Source organism: Talpa occidentalis, unplaced genomic scaffold (assembly GCF_014898055.3).
Source record: "Talpa occidentalis isolate TD23 unplaced genomic scaffold, MPIMG_talOcc4v2.1 talOcc4.11, whole genome shotgun sequence".
Lineage (NCBI taxonomy): Eukaryota > Metazoa > Chordata > Mammalia > Eulipotyphla > Talpidae > Talpa > Talpa occidentalis.
Genome location: NW_023601104.1, coordinates 70,003,101 through 70,025,962, shown reverse-complemented (window position 1 = coordinate 70,025,962; position 22,862 = coordinate 70,003,101). Strand labels below are relative to the sequence as shown.

At 37.0% G+C, this 22,862-nt stretch overlaps 1 protein-coding gene across 4 annotated transcripts in view; it reads right to left on the bottom strand.

The window, feature by feature from the left end:
- The window catches only part of SYT16 (synaptotagmin 16), a 228,157-nt gene that overhangs the window by 74,717 nt on the left and 130,578 nt on the right, over nt 1–22,862 (bottom strand). For 3 of the 4 annotated variants that reach the window (XM_037503474.2, XM_054690933.1, XM_054690931.1), the window contains exon 2: nt 21,573–22,239. The exons of the other annotated variant lie outside the window; for it this stretch is intronic. In XM_037503474.2, the coding sequence (XP_037359371.1) occupies nt 21,573–22,095 (523 nt within the window). In that variant the 5' untranslated portion in view covers nt 22,096–22,239. The remainder of the gene's footprint in view (nt 1–21,572; nt 22,240–22,862) is intronic. 4 annotated transcript variants of the gene reach the window in all.

Genomic DNA, 22,862 nt, shown 5'->3' with positions numbered 1-22,862 from the left:
TCATGAAAGAGGCTTCTTTCAAAGGAAGGAAGTCTTCCTGGGAGGCTTTTTGTATGAGAAGATAGGAAATCTGATGCAGAGTTTAAAATGAACATTCTGGGGAAAATCTGAAGAATGGCAAGAGATGGAAGGAACATAGAAACAGAATAGTTAAATATCAAAATACATCAAGCAGAAGAGAACATATATCTGAATTTAGGTAGAGATTTTGGACAGATATAAGAGAAGTAGTGGCAGAATCAATAGGATTTGATACATCCTGGAAAAAATATAGGTGGGATTGGGGAGTTGTGATGAATAAGGAGCTGAGAAAGACATCTATCTTACTTTGATGACTCACTTTCCATTCACTAAATAACAGAGAAAGATGGTTAGTTATGTTTTAATTATTTTTTAAGATTTTTTTTTTATATACAATAGCTGGGGTACAGGCCAGAGGTACGGGAGGGTGAGAGGATTCAGCAGAGACAGAGCAGGGAGCAGAACAGGCAGATGACCTAAAACACTGCTGAGGGGAGCTGAGGGGAGCTGAGGGGAGCAGGGGGCGAGGCAGGAGAAGTCTGCTGCCATGTGGGAATCTCCCTGGCCGGTGGGGAATAGAACCCACGCTGCAGAGGCTGCGGACAGCTTTACAGCGCTGTGCTCAACCCGCTGCGCCACAGGGGAGGCCCTGGTTAGCTATGTTTTTAATCAAGTTGAGTGTGTGATACCACCCAAGCAAAGGTAGTTCTACATATGAGCCCAGAGCTCAAGAGTGAGGCCTGCACAAGAGACAAAGTTTTCTATCAGGAACAATGGGAGAGTGTGTATAAAGGGAAACTAGTACTGAAAGGATAGGCTGAGGAGGGTGAATGAAAAGAAGCAGCAAGGGGAAAGCCAAGAATAAGCAGAGTCCAGAATCCAGATGAGGAATGAGTTTCAAGGGAGAATATCCACTGCCAAAAGTTGTCAAGTGAAATGCAGAGAGGAGGCTGCTGGAGCTATAACGAAGTGCAGTTCATTGACTTAGCAGATAGAAGCCAAACTGCGCTGAGAAAACCAGCAAGCAGGAACTAGGAAAATGGAGAGTGCACACACAGCCCTTTCCCACCAATTCCTTAAACTCAATGAAGGGACATTTAAGCCACCTTCAGAAGGTGCAATTACTAGTACTTTGCTGCAGTCACTGCTGTTGAGTTGGACTCCTTATAGCAGAGGTGTGGGATGGTAATGAAAACACTTCAAGCCACTTTGGGGCCACGGTACCACGAGCAAAGCACTTTGATGTTCTGAGTTAGACTTAAGTGGTTTGGAAACCCAACGTTAGTGCCAGCCAGAGACATTGAACAAATTACTAAATCTTGTCCTTTCTTTAAAAATAGAACATTCACCTACCCTCCTACTTGTAAACATGCATCACAAAATTATTGAGGTGATTAAATAATACATCTATATAATATCTACCACATAAAGATACAATTTACTGAATATCTGTCACTGTTATATTTATTATCACTGATACTAGCTATCAAGATCTTCACCTGGAGCTATCTCCAAAGTCAATAAGGACTCTTGGCAAGGCCTCCTGAGCACTGCCCAAGAGAAAGCATGTTCTAGTGGTGTGTTTTCCTGTGAAGTCTGTATTCCCTTTACACTTCTTTACCATTTCAAAATTGATTCAGTTCTATAGATTTAGCTTCTAGACAAAATCTCTTTATGAAAAATTCCTGGATGTACCATTTGCAGAGTAGCCAAGATAAAGGAGCAGCTGTTTTTTAAGACAAAAAAAATTTCCTGATTTCAAAAAAGTCTAAGGGTAAATAACTCATGTGAAGGCATGTAAGCAGCTGCCCCTTTGGTGCAGTTTATCTACTTATTAAATGATGACTCTAGAATCCTATAGTGGACAAACTCTAAGATGCTCAACCTCTCCATTCCCAGTATACTTCTTTGCGTGTTCACACCGTCTTCTCTCTCCAATAGGAACAAGAGTTGTGATTTCTAATCAGTAGAACATGATGGTGATGGAATTCCATGCCCATGATTGCATTACATAAGATTTCTGTTGCTAGAAGGTTCTCCTTATCAGTTTAATGTGATAAGAAGACATATCAGGGAAGCCCAGGTGGCAAGAAACTATGGGCGGTCTCCAAACAATAGCCAGCATGAAGCTGGGACCTTCAGTCCTACATCTGCAGGGAAACCAATTCTTCCAATGAACAAGAGAGCTTGAAAGTAGGTATTTCCCAGTCCAATCTACAAGTGAGACTGCAACCCAGCTGATATTTTGCAGTCTGTGTTGCAGGTAACCCAGCTAACTCAGGTCTGTATTCCTAACCCAGACAAACTTAGGAGTTTGTGTCATTTGTAGTCATCAAGTTTGTGACAATTTGTCAAGCAGGAATACTAATATGGATTCCATACAGTTATGTGTGCAGTTAAGTTAGTCTAAAAAGATCAGTTAGAAAAAATTTTCTAACAGGAGAGGAGCCATCATCTAAATCACCAGTATGAAATGAAACATTGCATTTCCCGATTTATAGCAGATGTGCCTCTCTCAGCACCAAGAGGCAGGTGTTCATGGCACCTGTGGTGACATATGGCCTGTGTAGTGACAGAAAGAATCTAGACTTTATCGAATCTGAAGAAGAAATCAAAAAAACCATCCCTTTTATTATTGAAACAAAAAAAATCGAATATTTGGGAATAAATCTAACAAAAGAGGTAAAGGACCTATACAAAGAAAACTATAAAACACTGTTAAAAGAAATAGAAGAAGACACAAAGAAATGGAAAGACATCCCCTGCTCATGGATTGGAAGAATAAACATTATTAAAATGGCCATCCTACCAAAAGCAATATACAGATTCAATGCTATTCCAATCAAAATTTCAATGTCATTCTTCAAAGAAATAGAACAATTATTGATGAAATTCATATGGAATCACAAAAAACCCGAATAGCCAAAGCTCTCCTGAAAAAAAAAAAGAAGGAAATGGAGGCATCACACTCCCAGACTTCAAACTATACTACAAAGCCATAATAATCAAAACTGCATGGTATTGGAACAAGAACAGACATACAGACCAATGGAATCGAATAGAAAATCCAGAAATAAACCCACAGATCTATGGTCAACTAATCTTTGACAAAGGAGCAAAGACTATGCATTGGAGCAAAGAAAGTTTGTTCAATAAATGGTGCTGGGAAAACTGGGTCGCTACATGCAAAAGAATGAAGCTTGACCACTACCTCACACCATACATGAAAATCAACTCAAAATGGATTAAAGAACTAGACATAAGACCTGAAACCATAAAATACATAGAAGGAAATATAGGCGAAACACTACGTGATTTGCACATCAAAGACATCTTTACAGACACATCACCCAAAGCAGTGATAGTGAAGGCAAAGATAAACAGCTGGGACTACATCAAATTAAAGAGCTTCTGCACAGCAAAAGAGACAATAACCAAAACAAAGAGAAACCCCACCAACTGGGAGAACATTTTTGCACCCAACACTAATGATAAAGGACTGATCACAAAAATCTGCAAAGAGCTGATGAGACTCAACAACAACAAAGAAAATAATCCAGTTAAAAAATGGGCAGAAGAGCTAAAAAGAAACTTCTCTGAAGAGGAAATGCAAATGGCCAACAGGCATATGAAAAAATGTTCAACATCACTTGTAATCAGGGAAATGCAAATCAAAACTACCATGAGATACCATCTTACACCAGTGAGAATGGCACATATTAAAAAAACTAGCAACAACAAATGTTGGCGAGGGTGTGGAGAAAAAGGAACTCTCCTGCACTGTTGGTGGGAGTGCAAACTGGTCCAACCACTATGGAGAGCTCTGTGGAGATTTCTTGACCTACTAAACATAGAGCTTCCATATGATCCAGCAATTCCACTCCTAGGTATCTACCCAAAGGACACAGAAACATCAATTCCAAAGAACACCTGCACCCCTATGTTTATAGCAGCACTGTTTACAATAGCTAAGCTTTGGAAACAACCCAAATGCCCAAAAATAGATGACTGGATCAAGAAGAAGTGGTACATATACACCATGGAATATTACTCAGCATTCAAAAAAGATAAACACATGCAATTTGCAGCAACATGGATGGCGCTGGAAGGGATCATGCTCAGCGAAATAAGCCAAAAAGAAAAAGAAAAATACCGGATGGTCTCACTCATAGCAGGAATCTAGAAAACTTTAATAAGGGACCAGGAAAATGAATAACTATAAGAAAGTGAAAAACAGAATGAACAAAAAAACTATGCAACAGAGACACTTTGGGGGGGGTGGGGGGCGGGAGGGGAGGGATTGGGATCAGAAAGGGGGTTTGCAACTGTATGGGGAATATAAAAATAAAATTTATTATTAAAAAAAAAAGAGTGAAGACAACACAAAAAAAAAAAAAAGAATCTAGACTTTATCGTAGGAGCAGGCTTGCAATCCATGTACAATGTGAACACAGAGGAGATGCCCATGAGGGCACTGGCTACTCTGGGAAAGCAGCTGTTTTTCGCTATCTAACATAACTTCTTCCAACTTTTGGAATCTTCCAGCAACCATCTTTCCTCCATGTTTAGACCTGGAGTAATATGTGACTTAGGCTGTCCAATCAGAGTAAGGACTTCAGTGACTGTTGATGTTTGCCATATAACCCAAGCCAAACTAAGCAAACCATGCAAAGCAATTAGTACTCACCCCAAGATTTTTTTTTTAGTTGCCAGAAAGGGTCTTTTTTTTCCCCACTAGATCATAACCTGGGAGGATATTAACTTGCATCTTCTGGCAACAGTCTCATTACACATGGGGTCTAAGAATAGAACCAGCACAGACAGAAGCAGAGACAAGAGGCTGAGGGGGTCAAGGGGAGAAGAGAGGCCAGGTCCCAAAGATAATCTTTGAACTAATGGATAAAACTCCTCTTGAAATCAGATTTACTCCCAGATTTATCTTGAATTCACAACCTTTTTTCCTTTGCTTAAAATAGATTGAGTAATTCCCAGTATAATTTAAGTTCAGTTGTGTGATTCCTGGTACCTCAGCAGCTTTGCCTCAACTATGGCTAAGAGGAAGCTCAACCTTGCAAAGGTAAGTATCAAGGGCAAGAACCAGTGTTTCATGCACAAACTATCTAACATGGACTCAAATGAGAGTAACTTCTTGTCATTAAGGATCTAAATACAGGGGAACAACTTTCCAACTTTCATATGTAGTTGGCAGTGGCTGCTTTTTGCAGCATCAAAGCAAAATAAATACCAGGTAGCCCCAGGAAAATCTTACAGTCTTATTTTGGTTATGAATTAAGTTCTGATATTATAGCTTAAGAAGATAACGCTTGAGCTTTCAACTTCAAAATTGCATCTTCCCCCCCAAAGAAAATGATTTAAAAGTCTTGAAGTCTTTCCATAAACAAGAACGTCTCCTCTGATAATCCCAAATCAGACATTTCAAGCAAAAGATTTATAAAGCATCAGACAATTTCAAGAACACCTGAAAATTCAGGCTAATAAATGGGCAGTATCACTGATGACAAGATGCTGATAAGCTTGGACAAGTCATACTTTGCAATGACTCAGCCAAACATTCTCCTCACCCATGCCATCCCTTGCCCACTTACTTCTCCCTCAGCAGGCAATGTTCTCCCCTTGGACATTTGCATAGCCCACTTTCCTCAGGTCTCTAATTAACTGCTGCCTTTTTAGAGAGGTCATTCTATATAAAATAGAGTACCACCTTATATAAAATAGTACTCATCCAATTAATTTTTATTCCCTATCCTGCTTATTTTGTAGGAATATGGCACTTACCACCTGACATATTATATTTATGTTAGCTGGTGAATATAAAATATGGGTAATATTTAGATGTCTATTTTACTGGTTCCCTATCTTCTCCAGAAATTCTCCGCTTACCTGTAGATTTTAGCTCTTGCATAATTTATATGTACTAATTCAAAATCTATGCACATGCTTTAATAATACTTTAATTACTATATAGGTCAAGGCCCAGCCAGGAAAACAAAAACCAGCACAGGTATTTCACCAGAGGAAATTTAATATAGTGAGTATTGGTTCTACAGGTATTGGATACTGAATGAATAGAAAGAACATGGAAAAAGCCCAGGGTTGTGACAGCAGGAAACAGCTACCACCCTTCAGGATGCAGAAGCAAAGGGAAGCAGTTGAGGTTATCAAAAAATTGAAGCTCAGAGGAAAGGCTTTACAGACATGAGGCCCAGATACCTGAGGAAGAAGCATCACCTGGCAGTAGCCAGTAGTTTGGATTTCAGAAGAAAAATTCAACAGTTTAGGCTCAGAATCTGAGAAGGGAAAAATTACCTGTCCAGAGCTGTCACCTGTGAGTGAGGTGGAGTGAGGCTGATTCTGGAATGCTGAAAGAGGCTGAGAACCAGAACCCAAACTGCTGATAGTGATGTGAAGGGCTATGTGGTAGTGCCAATAATAGGAACAGTGGTAAAAGCAGAAAAAAGTAAATCCTTTCTTCCCACCTCCATCTTGCAGTATCTCTCTAGTGCCCCTTTTGTCACAACACAGGAGAATACTCCCTGGCAAAGATGACCTGTTGTTTACAGAATTTCAGCCCCAACAGTCACAGCAGGATATATTAGAATGGACTTTAACTGAGATAGTGGTTTGAAAACCAGCATGGATCCTAATGCATTTCTCCAATTTTATTTTATTCAGAGGAAAGTCCAATGAATTGATACAATGACTGTCTTGCTACTGGCTGTCTTATGAATTTTGTACCTGTTAATCTAAAGTATCACGGATGAATTTTGGGTGGTGCCTGACACCGTGAAATTTTACTACAAATTTTTTTATGTATAGTCAATGTATTTACCTGAAAAAGTAGGTTCATAACTTGCATTAAAGTTAGTGTTATACAACCTAAGTGCCCCAAAATAGATGAGTGGATCATGAAGATGTGGAATATAGATACAAAGGAATACTACTCAGAGATCAAAAAAGATAAACTCTTGACATTGGCAGCAGCAAATGGAGGTGAAAGGAATTATCCCAAGTGAAATAAGCCAGAAGGAGAAAGATAAATACTGCATGGTTTCATTTATAGGTGGAGTATAGAGAAACCAAACAAAGGATCAAAGACAAACTTTAAAACAGACTCTTGAAAGCTGAACATAGGTCTGAGGCATCCAGAAGGGGAATGGGGAGGAAATGGGAGAAAATGGGGGATGGAGAACCCAATGAACTAAGGAAGAAGACTATGGATGCTTTAGTAGTGGGGAAACCATGGTCACCACACCTGGGGAGAGAAATCCTATAATGTTAGAAAGTTAACAAAGATGTAAAATAATGGTACTTCATTAAAAAAATATTTTAAAAGTTGGTGTTATAAACTGTTACCTCAATAAAAAAATACAATAAAGTTTTAAAGGAACTTGTAACATCCCTAAAATTTAGTGTCACTGCTCCATGTCACTGCTCCATGTCCTCATTCATTCATTACTTAAACTTGTTATGGAAAACAAAGACACCTTTGAGATTCTTTTACTGTCTTAAATATACTATTAGTTGTGATTCTTTTGGTTATAGGACAAAGAAAGCAATTTGAACCACTTCAAGAAAGTATGGGAGGGCAAGGGAATCTATTCAAGGGACCTCAACTAGGAAAGAAATTACCTAAAAAAAGACACTCAAAAATAGGATTCTTTTTGATATGTCCTATTTATATAATCTCCAGTACATATGCTCAAAGTTACATTTACATTGCAGAATTATTTGTAACAGTGAAAGTGTAAAAAATAGACATTCATAAAATTGACAAATTTGATTCATATAAGAATGGATAATAGGATACTAATTAGTAAAATAGACTACTATATAGCAGTTAAAACAAACCAAATCTACATGTATCTTAATAACTTCAAAGTATAATACTGAGTGGGAGGCAAAAACAAGTTGTAAAATAATATGCTAAAAATCATAGCATTTGTATAGTTTTAAAACATGTAAAATTATGTTATGTGTAATTTACAGATACATATGCTTGTAACAAAAGAATAAAAACACAATGGGAATCCTAACCCCAAATTTGGATTTGTTTCACTCCTGGAGAAGAGAAAAAGGAAAGAAAACAGAGGAGCTTCTCAGAGAACTCCAATTATATGTGTGCTAGATGGTTTCTTTAAATGAATCTGAGTTAAATACAGCAAAATGTTAAGATTTGGCAGAGTTAAGTGGTGGATTTGTGGGTGTTTGCTATACACATTATATTTTTCTATGTTTTTAGATGTTTCATAAATCTTAAAAAATAGGAAATGTAAAGAACACTAAAAACTCCATTAGCAATGGCCTTGGCCCCTGAGCATAATTAACAAGAGCTCAAAGAGAAGAGGAATTTATCATCAAACCTCATAAACTCTCTCTAATATGAGGCTGCTTTTCAGAAATAAGACTGTTTCTCCTCAGGGGTGGATACTGGAAAAGAGTATAGGGGAGGAAGAGGGAGGACATGTCAAAGAAAGAATAGAAAAGGGGAAAAAGAGAAGATGATAATGTCTCTGTGGTACAAAGATAAATAAACAACACAGGTAAAAATCTCACCCGGTAAGAACAAACAAAATAAATGGGAAAAAAAGGCAATATTAAGCGTGTAGTTCCAGCCTGGTTCCAGCTATTTTCCCATTTAGCTAGACAACTGCAGACAAGACACACCTGGCTCAAGTCGTATCTGAGTTTCAGGACAAGGAAAACTCCTGAGCTTTTTTATTATCAAGTAACTACATAGTTTGAGACAATTTTCTGGGTTCTTGGATAATTAAAATGGACTTTAAACTTATTTGGAGTCTGTTCTTGATGATAACAATGGAAAAATTAAGAAGGTACTTTATTTACTCATTTTAAACCTATCCTTCAAAATGCTCCAGCATTCTATTCTAGCAAGACACAGAAATCAAGGTAAAAATTTCACCCATATTTTGATTAGGTACAAGGTAGATGTTCTAACTTCTGTTCATATAGGATTTTGTTTCATACCTGAATTTCCCTTTAAAATTACCAAAAAATGCAAAATATATAACAACAGCAGTAACAACCTGTTTGCCTTAAAAGTCAAGACTCTGAAAACACTAAGTCAGCTTCTAGCATTTCAAAAATCCTAGTTATTCTAAAACATGCAAATCAACATATTAGGAAAATTAAATTTATCATGTGTTTAGAAAACAAATTCTGAAGGTTTTGAAGAATACTACACCTTTTTAGTGAACAATTTTGGATAACCTAGGAATGTGAAAGTGAATACTATTAAGGATCAACAAATGAAAAGAAATTTAACTAGGGACAAGTTTACTTTCAAGAACACACTTCTGAAATGAAAAGCAAAGTTCCAGGGTTACAAATAACACTGGGCAAGATGCAACATATCACAGATAGTAATGTATCCTATAGAAAAGTGAAGCTGGTATGACTTGTAAGCCAACTGCATTATATTGCCTGATACCATGTACTCTCAATTGCCACAAGCAATCCCAAGAACACTGACATAACAAAATACCTTCAACCCATAAAAGCTCCAAACCAACTAGCAACTAAGAATGCTAGGATTTTCCCTTCCATGGTACATTAGCCTCAGAGCAATCTGATTGAAAAGTCAAATTATATCACCATGATTTCAAAGCCTGCTGTTCTATTTTTTAAATACATTCCATCAAGCCAAAGAGTGTTTCTAAAGTTCTATATGCCAATGTACTTGGAACACATTAATTCCATTAGCAGGCTATTTCAGGAAATAGTGAGCATATTTCTTGGAAACAAATACATGTGGTTAAAAAACAGCCTCAATAAAAAAAAATGAGGTGAAAAACTGAAAACAGAAATGATTTTTAAACGCAATTAGAACTCCTTCCCATCACATATCAAAGGTGTCATAACTGCTTCTCTACTGAGAAGTTCGTTCTTTTAATTTGGGTCTTTAAACCAAAAAGCCTATCTTGAGATGGCACTATAAGGAGTCTATCTGCTTCTTAATCATAGGCAACTGCTAAATGAAGTGTATCTATTTTCTCTGTTACATTACTATTGGCAACCAGGTCCTCAGTAAGTGCCCAGAAATGTTTCCATGGTTACAAAAAGCATTCAGCATCCCTCTTGTTTTGGGCCAATTTAGCTTAAAATCTATTGTGGAGAAAAATATGGCACATTAAGGAACATAAAATCAAGATACAACGTTATGAAAAGAACTCAAGGTTAAATGGGAAAAGCAGGCTTGACAAGGCTTTTTAAAAAGCGCATATAAATCACTGATTAAAATGCTTCCTTTTCCTAGTGTACCTCCAAATACATCTCTTTAATAGAGTGCAGAACAGTCCATGTACTACTGGTGTGATTGCTTGATATAAAGGAAAAAATGAACATATTAGGATAATTTAAGGCTGTTAACCAGCAAGTAAAATTCCAAAAACAACAAGTGTTTGACTATTCATACAGCTGGCAGTCCACTCTCTTATCCTAGTTTCATAGTACCCTTGGGGTATTTAAGTATTTTGAGGAAAGAGGAGAATAAGAACTTTTGTTCATTGGCTATAAGGCATTTGAAGTAAATTAGTGAGCTATATCTCATCAGGGAGGGAAAGATGGAAGCTCCCTAGAGGCAACTTAGCAAAGCTCTCCATCTATAAAACATGAGTGAATTGGGCCAACAAGACAGTCTCATTCTAGATCTGTGCCACATTCCCAACTCCCAATGCCACCAAAGAGCCAGGGCATTAAAAATATGTTTGCAACTTCTGGACCATATTAAACAAATGGTATAAACTTTTCAGTCATTGGCAGGAGGTTGTACTGTGTGTATGTATCTGTTCCTCACGGTGCTTTGTACATGGTAGGTAGGAATTCAACAAATATTTCATTAGCTGAGAAGGGCAAGGCTCCCATTATAAAGAAATGTTGTCCTTCATAACTACCTACATATATATGATCCCCTTTGCTCTTGCTGTACATTTGGCTATCTGGAAGATTTGGAGGGAAGAGGTGGTATTTTAAATCATAAAGCTATTAAGGACTAATTTGAAGGCTTTCACTTCCAAGTAAATAGAGCAGCTGTCCTTTTTTCCTAAATCCCCAGACATTGTACATAAACAAAGAAAATGGAAAGGCTCATAGAAGTCACCCCAGCTAGAGACCATGAGACACAAGGAGCAGCATGAGGGTGAGATTCCTGGGTTCTTTTGTCTCATCCCCCAGACTTGAAGCTGAAGAAGCTGGCAATCCAGAAATGCCAATGAGCAAGGGCATTGACCAAGACTTCAAGAAAAGCCTGTTCTCTCTGCCCAAATGACCAGGAAAGGGCCAGCTTAATAAAACAGGAAACTTTCAAACCAACTCAAACAGCAAAGAAAAAAACAAATCTGTGTTTCCCACCTTCATCCCTGCCAGCAAAGGCCAAGTGGGGAGCCTAGACTTCCAACCTCACTGTGCTTTAATGATGTACCTTAACACCCCTACTTGGGGGTACAGCAAAACCAAATACAGATCTAAAATTTTCATGCTTTATGACCAACAATGAGCATTTTGCACTCCCAAAGTATCTGTCAAGACCACATGGGAGGGCCTCCCCAGTGGCGCAGCGATTGAGCACTGGGCTGCAAAGCTGCCCGTAGCCTTTGCAGTGCCGGTTTGATCCCCGGCTGCCAGGCGAGGATCCCACATGGCGCACTCACTGCTCCTGTCAGCAGTGTATTTCCTCGGTCTGCCTGTTCTGCTCCCTGCTCTGTCTCTGGTGAATCCTCTCATCCTCCCGTGCTTCTGACTGTACCCAGTGCCTGTATAATAAATAAATAGATAAATAAATAAATAAATAAATAAATAAATAAATAAATAAATAAATAAATAAATAAAAGACTGCATGGGAGCCTGGACCTCCCAACCCCAGAAGTAATGTGTTGCTCCTATCCTGCCTACTTAGGTGGTCTCAAAATGTGTCTGGAGAAGAATCAGTAATGACATTAGTTACACCAATTTGGTGTCAGGAGAGACCACATGGGAGGGAACACACCTCCTGACCCAGCATTAATGAGGAGCACTCACTTTAATAATTAAGGGGGCTGAGAGGTAAACCTGGATGACTGCCTCTCCCAGTATAAGATAGTGCCTGATGGCCTGTCAACGAATCTGAGATGACTTGTGGGGGAGCCACATCAAAATAATGAGAACTCTTCTTCTCTATATGTTCATATTTAGCTTACATATTGCTTCTTCTTACAAGCTATAAACAATAGCTCCCTAACAAATACCCTTTCCTTCAATTTAGCCTCCAAACTGATGGTAGAGTTATCCTTCTAAAGCAGAACTATTTGATATCACCCTTAAGATTTTTTTTTTAAATATTTATATATTTATTTATACAAGCACTGGGTACAGTCAGAAGCACGGGAGGGTGAGAGAATTCACCAGAGCCAGAGGGGGGAGCAGAGCAGGCAGAAGGACTGAAGTACACTGCTGAGGGGAGCAGCGGGTGGCAGGAGAGGTCTGCGCACCATATGGGACCCTCCTCCGGTGGCCGAGGAGCAGCCAGGGATCAAACTGGTGCTGCAGAGGCTGCGGGCAGCTTCGCAACCCAGCGCACAACCACTGCGCCACCGGGGAGGCCTTTAAGATGTTTTTGAGAGTCCCAACTGCTATAGGATAAAGCTAAATCCCTAACACAAAAAAAAACTAAGAGCTTCCCAGGTGCAACTTAATCTTTAGTCTCCTGATTCACCCTTGAAAATGTCAGGTTGTTCACATGTCTGTGTTCATGACATTGCCTCTATCTCTCCACTTACCTGTTAGATTCTGCTCATTCTCAGTTTTGCAACCCTATATCATCTGCTCCACAAAACCTTTTCTGATAACCTCCGGCAAAATCATCTCAAAAGCTACCATGTACATAAATGTTGTGACTTAACACAATTTAAAATAGGACCTGTTACATGTAATTATTTCTTAGTCATTAAGAAGTCTTTCAGGAAAAACCTCTAACTTATTTGTACATTTTTCTCCCAGTCAAACAGGCTATCCAAATTAATGAGACTGTCCAATTAAATTTTAGAGAACAGTGTTAAGTGTATACAATCTATGTTTCAATTTCCATTTAGGATATAGAAAATTGGGAATAATGTTCTCACTCTTTAAACAAAAAAAAAATCTAGGTAATTTATAAAGTGACACATTTTCTTAAAGTTATGAGATAGTGGAGATCATAAAGCAAACAACTAATCCAAAAGTTAAAAAAGAATATTTTTTAAAGATTTATTTATTTGTGCATAGAAGAACTGGAGTGTAGGCCAGAGGTACAGGGAGTGAAAGGATTCCCCAGAGGCAGAATGGGAAGCAAAACAGGTGGATCTACTGAAATATACTGCTGAGGGGAGCAGAAGGCAAGACAGGAAAGGTCTGCTGTGCCATATGAGTTGGTTCCCTGGCCAGGAATCAAACTCAGGCCATAGCAGTAATAGCGCTGAGACTTAACTCCTATGCCACCAGGGAAGCCCTCCAAAAGAAAATTTCTTTCAAGGGGAGAAAGGACACAAGTATTTGGCTACTTGGGACATTACTGGATTCAAGTATGTTGGTAAGAATAATTAAGCCCAAATTTCAAGGGTGTTCTAAAGGTCAAGTGTGAACTAGCCAGCAGTACAGAACCCATGGGAGCCAAATACACAGAGGAAATTGAGATCCACTTAAATGTTTTTCCCCCATCAGACTCACATGCTATTCACAAGAAAGATGGGAGCAAGGCAGGAATGGAGAAAGCTTCTGTCATGATACAGTCTGGAAGTAGGGGGAAGACAGCTGCTACAAGAAAGGTAAAATGTCTTGCCAAGATGCCATTCTCACATTTTTACTATGGAGCCACTTATGGAAGGGCAGTAAATCCTGTCACCCTCACACCACAGGTAAATACACATTTACATGGGTGAATGGAATAAAATAAAAACTTCCACCAACCTCTGCAGAAGGGTCAAAATAAAGTCTTGGTGTCAGAACATTGGAGATCCCTATCTCTGAGGATTCCTAAGACATGGGAACAAAGCATCTACCTAAGACTAAGGCTACCCCAGAACACAAGAAAACAGAAAATATTGTAACACAACCACATCACATTAGTAAATGCCAATTAATGAATAATAGCAGGTTCCTTTTCGGAAAGGGACAAAAGCCTGAAAAGAAAGACACACCCCCTCCCCAGCTATAGGCTAAAAAGAAGAGCCTCAGAATTGAATATGATGTCAATTCTGACAAAACTCTGTAGCACCTACCCTAAACTCAATGTAGTAATAAAAGATTTTGAAATCTATATTGCACTGAAATTATCACAACAGACCAAACTCAAATTCTGATTGACTTAACCTCTCAATGTAAAGACCCAGCATTTGAAAAGGCTAACCCATTTCTAAGAAGAAACATAGCATGTTTGATTTTTAATCAAAAATTACTAAAAAATGAAAAAATGCAGTCAAGAAACAAACCAATCAAGCAAGTTAAACTCAGATATGACTCAAATGATGGAACTATCAGAGAGGGAATTTAAAATAACTATGATTAACATGTTACAAGTCATAGTAGGAAAGGGGGAAGACATAAATGAATTAATGAGGAATTTCAGCAGAGAGATTGAAATATTTTTAATCAAATCAAGATGCTAGAAATGAATAAAATGGTAACAGAAGTGAAGCATGTTTGTGATGGACTCTTCATCAGACTTGAACAGGCAAAGAAAGTATCAGCAAACTTGATGATTATGTCATTAGATACTAAACTAAATATAGTTAAGAATGAAAAGTAAAAGATTGTCAGATTGGATAAAAAAATCAATACCCAATTATATGCCTAGTATAAGAATCCCATTATAAATATACAGACATTTAAAGTTGAAAATGGTGGGCCTCCCTGGTGGTGCAGCGGGTTGAGTGCCACGCTGTGAAGCTGTTTGCAGCCTCTGCAGCGTGGGTTCGATTCCCGGCCAGCCAGGGGGAAATCTACATGGTGTGGCAGACCTCTCCTGCCTCACCCGCTGCTCCCCTCAGCAGTGTCTTCAGTCTGTCTGCCTGTTCTGCTCCCCACTCTCTCTGGTGAATTCTCTCACCCTCCCATGCCTCTGACCTGTACCCCAGTTTGTGTATAAATAAATAAAATCTTTTAAAATAAAATAAAGTTAAAAATGGAAAAGAAAGCATGATGCCAAAACTATCCCCCCACCAAAAAAAAACAACTAGTGTAACCATATTAATATCAAAGTGGACTTCAGCTCAAGATATCAAGGTTTTTCTTTAAAAGTTTATTACATAATGAACAAGAAAGCAATTCATCCAAGGGGACATATTTTTAAAATGTGTATGCACTTAATAACAGAGCTTCAAACTACATTAAGCAAAAACTAATAGGACTGAAAAGATATTAGCCATATCTACCACTAGAGTCAGAGATTTCAACTTTTCATTCTCAATAATCAACAGAACAAAGTCAGTAGGCAAAAAAATAAGTAAATATATAGAAAATCTGAAAAAGAGCCTCAAACTACTTGAACTAATTTATAGAACATTGTGCCTAATAATAACAAAGCAGTCTTTTTGGGTACATATGAAATATTCAACAAGTTAGAATGTATTTCAGGATGACAAAGAAAACCTCAATTTTCTAAAACTAAAACAAATGTATTCAGACACAATTAGTTAATATAGGAATTGGTAAGCAAAAGTTATCTAGAATATTCCCAGTATTTGGAATTTAACCAACATACTTTAAAGTAATTCATCAAGGAGGGAAGTCAAAGGGAAATTGGGAAATATTTTTTAAAGAGGGAAAATAAAAACAATGTATTGATATTTCTGGATGTAGGTAAAGCTGATCTTAGAAGACAATGTGTATATTAAATTTTTCCACTAGGGAAAAAGAGACTAAATTATATTCAAGCAAACAAGAGGAGGAAAATAATTCATAATAGCAGGAAGCAGTGAGATTAGGAAAAGAAAAATAATAGAGAAAAAATAACATTTAAAAGGCAAGTTCTTTTTAAAAAGATGATATAGATTAATAGATCAATGATAGAATAGATAATCTATCCAGTGAGACCCCTTCCACATAAGAAAGGAAACCAAAAAAAAAAAAACACGACATCAGGAAATGAAAACGGAGACTACTATAAAGCCTACAAACATCAAAAAAAAAAAACCACAGAAATACTATGTCCATAAATTTAACAACATAGACAAAATTTTTTTAATCCTTGAAACGCACAAACTGCCAAAATCATTCAAGAAACACAGACAACTTGAATAACTATGCATTTTTTTAATTAATCTTGTATTATATGATCTTCACACACACACACACACACACACAAAAAAAAAAAAAAAAAAAACTCCAGGTTAAGATGGCTTCACTGAAAAACTCTAACAAACATTTAAGAAATAAATAATACTTAACACAAATTTGTCCAGGCTGTAAGAAGGAGAAACATTTCAGAGCTCATTTATGAAACCAACATTATCCAAATACCAAAAACAGCTTAAGATATTGCAAGAAATGAAAATTATTAAGACTAATACCCCAAATTAAAATAGATTTGTAAAAAAATACTCAACAAAACACAAGTAAATCAAAAACAGAAGCATATGAAAAGAATAATATACCATGATGGAGTAGATTTTTATTCCAGGTATGTAAGACCAGTTCCACACTCAAAAATTAATCCATGTTATTCATTCAACAAATTAAACAAGAAAAATCAATCTTCTCAATAGATGCAAAACAATGTTTGGCAGAATTCAACATCCTTTCTGATAAAAGCTGTCAGCAAATTGGAATAGGAAGTTCTTGAGTATTGAAAAGAAATGTTACACAAATCCGTACCTAACTACTAAGTAATAGTGAAAGAAAAAGTTTTCCTGTTAAATTTAGGAGAAAGGCAAAAATACCCACATTCCTTCCCCTTTATTCAACATGATAATATAGCATAATCAGTCATGAAAAATAAATAGTATAATAGAAGACATGAATATTGGAAAGATAGAAATAAAGTTATCATTTTTCTCAATAATTATATTTTTGTCTATAGAAAACCCCAACTTAGCTATTAAAAAAAAACTATTTGAAACAGTCAGTGAGTTTGGGGATGTTGCATAATACAAGATTATACATACAGCAGTGGTATCATTATATAATAGCAAGTAGCAATTAGAAACTGAAAGTTATAGAAGTACTATTTAAGATAGTATCGGAAAAAGGAAATACTTGGTATAAATTAGGCAAACTATGTTTGAGTCTTGTATGCTAGAAACTATGAAGTCAATGGGGAAGAAAATTAAGAACTAAATACATGAAATGATACACCATGTTCATGAATTGAAAAGAAAAGCACTATTAGCCTACTTTTCTCTCTAAACTGATGTATAGATTTAATACAATTCCAATCAAATTCCCAGCATAATTTTTAACAAAAATCAATGAAGCTTATTTTTTTAGATTATATGGAAAAGCAAGTAAAGTAGAATGATCAAAACAATTTTTTTTTTTTAGAGGCATGTTTTTATTTATTTATTTATTATATTTGTTTGTTTTGTTTATACATGCACTGGGTACAGTCAGAAGCGCGGGAGGGTGAGAGAATTCACCAGAGCCAGAGCGGGGAGCAGAGCAGGCAGAAGGACCGAAGTACACTGCTGAGGGGAGCAGCGGGCGGCAGGAGAGGTCTGCGCGCCATGTGGGACCCTCCTCCGGTGGCCGGGGAGCAGCCGGGGATCGAACCGGCGCCGCAGAGGCCGCGGGCAGCTTCGCAACCCAGCGCTCAACCGCTGCGCCACCGGGGAGGCCCCAAAACAATTTTTTAAATAAAAAAGTTGCAGGGCTCACAGTACCTGATATCAAGAGTTACGATATAAAGCTGCAGTAATCAAAACAATGGATACTTGAGACAGAACACAGTTATTGATTAATAAGATGATATACAGAGTTTAGAAATTGACCTACACATTTATAGATTGAGATGTCTGACAAAGATATCAAAGCATGTAATATTTATATCAACAAATGGTGTAGGAATAATTGGACATCTTTGGGAGGAGGGTACCTCAAATCATATCTTGTATCACATTGAAAAATTACCTTAAAATGATAATATCCCTAAATGTAAAACTCATAACCCTAAAATTTCTATAATAACAATGGGTAAAATTTTTATCCTGGTTAGGAGAGATTTCTCACATATGATACCAAAAGCACAATTCATAAAAGAAAAGCTTGTTAAGTTGAATTTTATCTAATTAAGAATCTCTGTTCTTTGAGGGATACTGTTGAGAGAATGAAAAGACAAGCTACAAAATTGGGAAAAATATATGCAAATCATATACCTAAAAAGTACCTCATACCAGAATATAAACACAACTCTCAAATCTCAAAAATAAGAAAACAAATCAATAAAATGGGCAAAAGATTTGAAAACTTTACCAGAGAAGCTGTACAGGTAACAAATACATGAAAAGACACTCACTGTCTCAAGTTATTAGGGAAATTTCAAAGTAAGATTTTAAAACCTACAACAAATCTAAGATTTTACTCTACTTGCATGTTATCAAGTTGCTGCTATCATTTTATGAACATTGGCAAAGACACAAGACTTCTGGATCAGAGACAAAGGACCATTTATTAGTCAAGGTATCACAAGTAACACAAGCTGGGCTGCAACCAAATCTTCCCTCTGCTCTTGGGAGACACACTCCCTCTTATCTCCCAAAGCTCTTTGTCACACAAACATCCTTGAAAAGATCATTCAAAATAAAAGATTTTCTGTGGCTCATGGGACACACAAAATGTAAGAGACTAATGGAGAAATGTCTTCCAATGATGAGTTACCATCACACACCCACAAGAATGGTTTTTAAAAGTTTTCTCCTTTTTTTTCATAATGCTAAACTACAAAGAGGATATAAGTGGAAATCTCATATATCACTTTTAGGATGCGAAAGCAAACTTTTTAAAATAAAGTTAAACAGGGCCTCCCCGGTGGCGCAGCGGTTGAGCGCTGGGTTGCGAAGCTGCCCGCAGCCTCTGCAGCGCCAGTTCGATCCCCGGCTGCTCCCCGGCCACCGGAGGAGGGTCCCACATGGCGCGCAGACCTCTCCTGCCGCCCGCTGCTCCCCTCAGCAGTGTGCTTCGGTCCTTCTGCCTGCTCTGCTCCCCGCTCTGGCTCTGGTGAATTCTCTCACCCTCCCGCGCTTCTGACTGTACCCAGTGCATGTATAAACAAAACAAAGAAAGAAAGAAAGAAAGAAAGAAAGAAAACATGCCTCTCTATATAAAAAAAAAAAAATAAATAAATAAAAAAATAAAATAAAGTTAAACATATACTTTCTATATGACTCAGCAATCCTACTTATAGGTCTTTACCTAACTAACATGAAAATCTTATAGTCACATAAAACACCTGTTTTATAAATGTTTACAGGAGTTTTATTCACATTGCTAAAATTTGGAAACAATTCAAATGTTGCTAAACTGATAAAATGATCAAGCACAATATGGCACATTAATGAAATGGAATACTATTTAGCAATAAAAAGAGCAAACCACTGAAACACACAGCATAAATGAATCTCAAATGCATCATAATTGCATGATGAAAGAAGATGGACTTAGAAGGCTAAAAACTGCATTATTTCAATTATATGACATTCTGGAAAAGACAAAATAATAGAAACCAGAAATACTCGAGCAATTCCTAGGAACTGGAGGTAGGGAAAAATACTGGATACACAGGAAATTGGTAGACTATTTTGAGCTGATGAAACTGTTTTATACCTGGTGTGATGGTGGTTCTAACAGTGTTTGTCAAAACTTACAGATCTATACGCTTAGAAGGATGAATTTTATTGCATGTAAATTATACTTATAAGAAGGGGGTGTAGGAGAGTATTTGTGTTACTCTAGAGTCAGAATACCTGAGCTCTGTATCTTTCTAATTGTGAATCTTGGATGTATTCTCAAATTCTCTAAGCATCAATTTTCTCATGTGAAATAAGAATATAATAGCATCTACCTCTGAATTGTTAGTTTTCCTTGTTGCTGCTCCATCATTAATTATTGTCTGATGTCCTATTAGATACCTAACAGTCTGCTTGATGTTAAGGATAGAGCTATGAATCAATGACATAGTCCCTGCCTTCTAAGAGGTCACAATCTAGTGAATAAACATCTGAACTGACAAATGAACACAACTGTCTTATTGTTTTAAGAGTATGGCAACAATTACAAAAATTTTTAAATTCTAGTTTTAGGCATCTATTAAGATAAATCCATATTAACAATCTGAAATGCAACTCAACTTTAGCAAGACTTTTATAAAATAGGAAATTTCAAGTCAAATATAAGAAACCCTATTGGTAGCCCAAATATTCCTAGAATTATCCTATAAATAATGTTCAAAGACTTGAAACTGCTTCCATAGTTTACCAGATTCAGAAAGAATATCAGCTTATCTAATTTTCACTAATTTATTCCAACATGTCATTTTTACTTTAATTTGACCAAGAGATCAAGAAGACATTATTACAAATAGTAAGAATAATGTTTCCCCATTCAACAAGGCTTCTGTGCCTAGATAAAACATTTCCCTAAAAAATGATAAAGCTAAGAGGAGTCATTAAAAATTATTATTATCAAGTATTCCAGAAAAGTCTGCTCCCTCCAATAAGTAGAGAATTAATGACTTTTCAAGACCGTATTGCATAAATATGATCCAATAATCCGCATGCCTACGTATGCATTACAACCACACATCACATTTACACACAAAACACCTTTCTTGGCATATCATGCACCTCTGTCCCTGAAGGAGGTGGAATGTTCTAATTCGGTCTTAGAGCATTATAAGCATGAGAAATTCAAGCCAGAACATACTACAGCTACTTTTACAGAATTAATTACATTTTCACACCATATTCATTATGCATCTATTGAAGGCCATTACATGCTGCGTTCTGACAGGATAAAGCTCTAAATGCAGTTTGTTTTAAGTATGTCCTTTCCATTCAAGGCTAAAAGAAAATCAAGTTCTCATTTCAGAGATTTCCTATCTACTGTCATCTCACATCATGTCCCAGTGAAACACTGTGAGAAGTGTTCTTGGAGTGTTATCAACTAAAATTTTGCAACAAGTATGGCTTTTTGCACAGGATTTCACACTGAATAATATAGTAACATCTAGAGATTTTTAACCTAGTGAAAAAAAAGAGAACATTTTAAAAGATATTTTTAAACATGACATATGTACAAGGGTCTTCTCAAACAGTACCCACAGAATTATTTTCACCATTCCGCTTGCTCAAAACTGTTGTTTTGGAATATGGAGCCCATAAACATGAACCTTCAAAAGTTTTATATATTGAAAATATTCCTAAGGATTTCATTTCTCAATAAGAAGCCAGTATATAGAAAGGTGTAAGAGAGAGAAATATAAAATTCATATGATAACTAAAACAAGTCAAAATAAAATATATAGAAACATCCTTTGGGAAGAACCCGGAGAAAATGATCACTGGCTAGCTTACCTTGCTTTTTTCCATTAATATTTTCTAAAGTACCAGAGAGCTGGCTGTCAAAGCCGTGTTGAAGGCCACTCCTTTGCTTTTCAAGGTGATGTTCTTCCTCAGCAATAGAAGAAAGCACATGTGGTGGCATTTGGTCATCAAAGGTCTGATTGGGCCACTGGGATATTATAGAACATGAGTCCTTTGCATGTTGGCTAAGTCTGGGACTTGAACTTTGGGCAGAGTCCTGCAAATCACTATTACAACAGGAAAAATGATCCACTTCAAAAAACAAGGAATTTGCATCCTCTTGAGTCCAAGTATTGCCATGTTCTTCATCTTCAAAGTAAGTTTCCTGAATCTGAATATCATCTAAGTCCTGGTCTAGCTTGTCACTCAATTTAGAGTCTTGTTTGTTTAAGTTAACCAGCGAAGCAGATAAGGTATCTCCTGCTTGCTGGAGAGCTTCATAAAGCCGAGATATCCAGGAAGAGAAAGGTTGGAAGAAGTTCTGAGCATCCTTAGATGCCATGGCCAACACCATAGCCAGCTATCTGATGTCTACAAGTCCATTTGTTCAGTTCCTTCTGTACTCTGGACTTAATGTGAACTACAGAATAAGCATGATGAGAAATTAAATTGGAGGTCTCTTAATGGCTGTGAATATTTCACTCTCAAAACTTCTCAGCTGAAACAGAGGAAAGAAATGCTTATACCTGTTAAAGTTATAACCTTGAACCCATCACCCAGCCCCTTTTGGAGGGCAAAAAGAGATCATCATTGAAATCTTAAGGCAGCTAAATAAAAATGTCAACAAGTAGATAATTTTGATGACTTTCACCTTCACAGGCATGTGCAAAATTTCCATTAACAGTAATGGGCTCTACTCATGTGGACTGAGAGAAGTGTATCCTCCATAGACCATACTTAACAGTGTGAAAAGGATAAATGAATCTTCATTAAGAGGCAGTTGGACATGGCATTTCAAAATATAAGAAAAGTTGGATGCTTCACCTACAAACCTGCAGATCCCAGAGAGCAGGATAATAAGCATGCCTGCTTTGTGACACAAAAAAAATTATCCTTTCAAAGGAAATGTGAGCCTAGAATAAAAAGCTTTTAACAAATCTTAAAATAGGATTTTATATTTTTTTTCATTTCTAGAAATTATATCTATTCTTGCAAAGCAAAGAACCACTGAAAAACTGAGGGTGGCAAGTTAATTATGCAGTTAACTGGAGACAAGTCCCTAGCATCTCATTGTCTTTGTAAGTGCACCAACCTCCCAAAGACAGCCTTTATCAGTCTGCA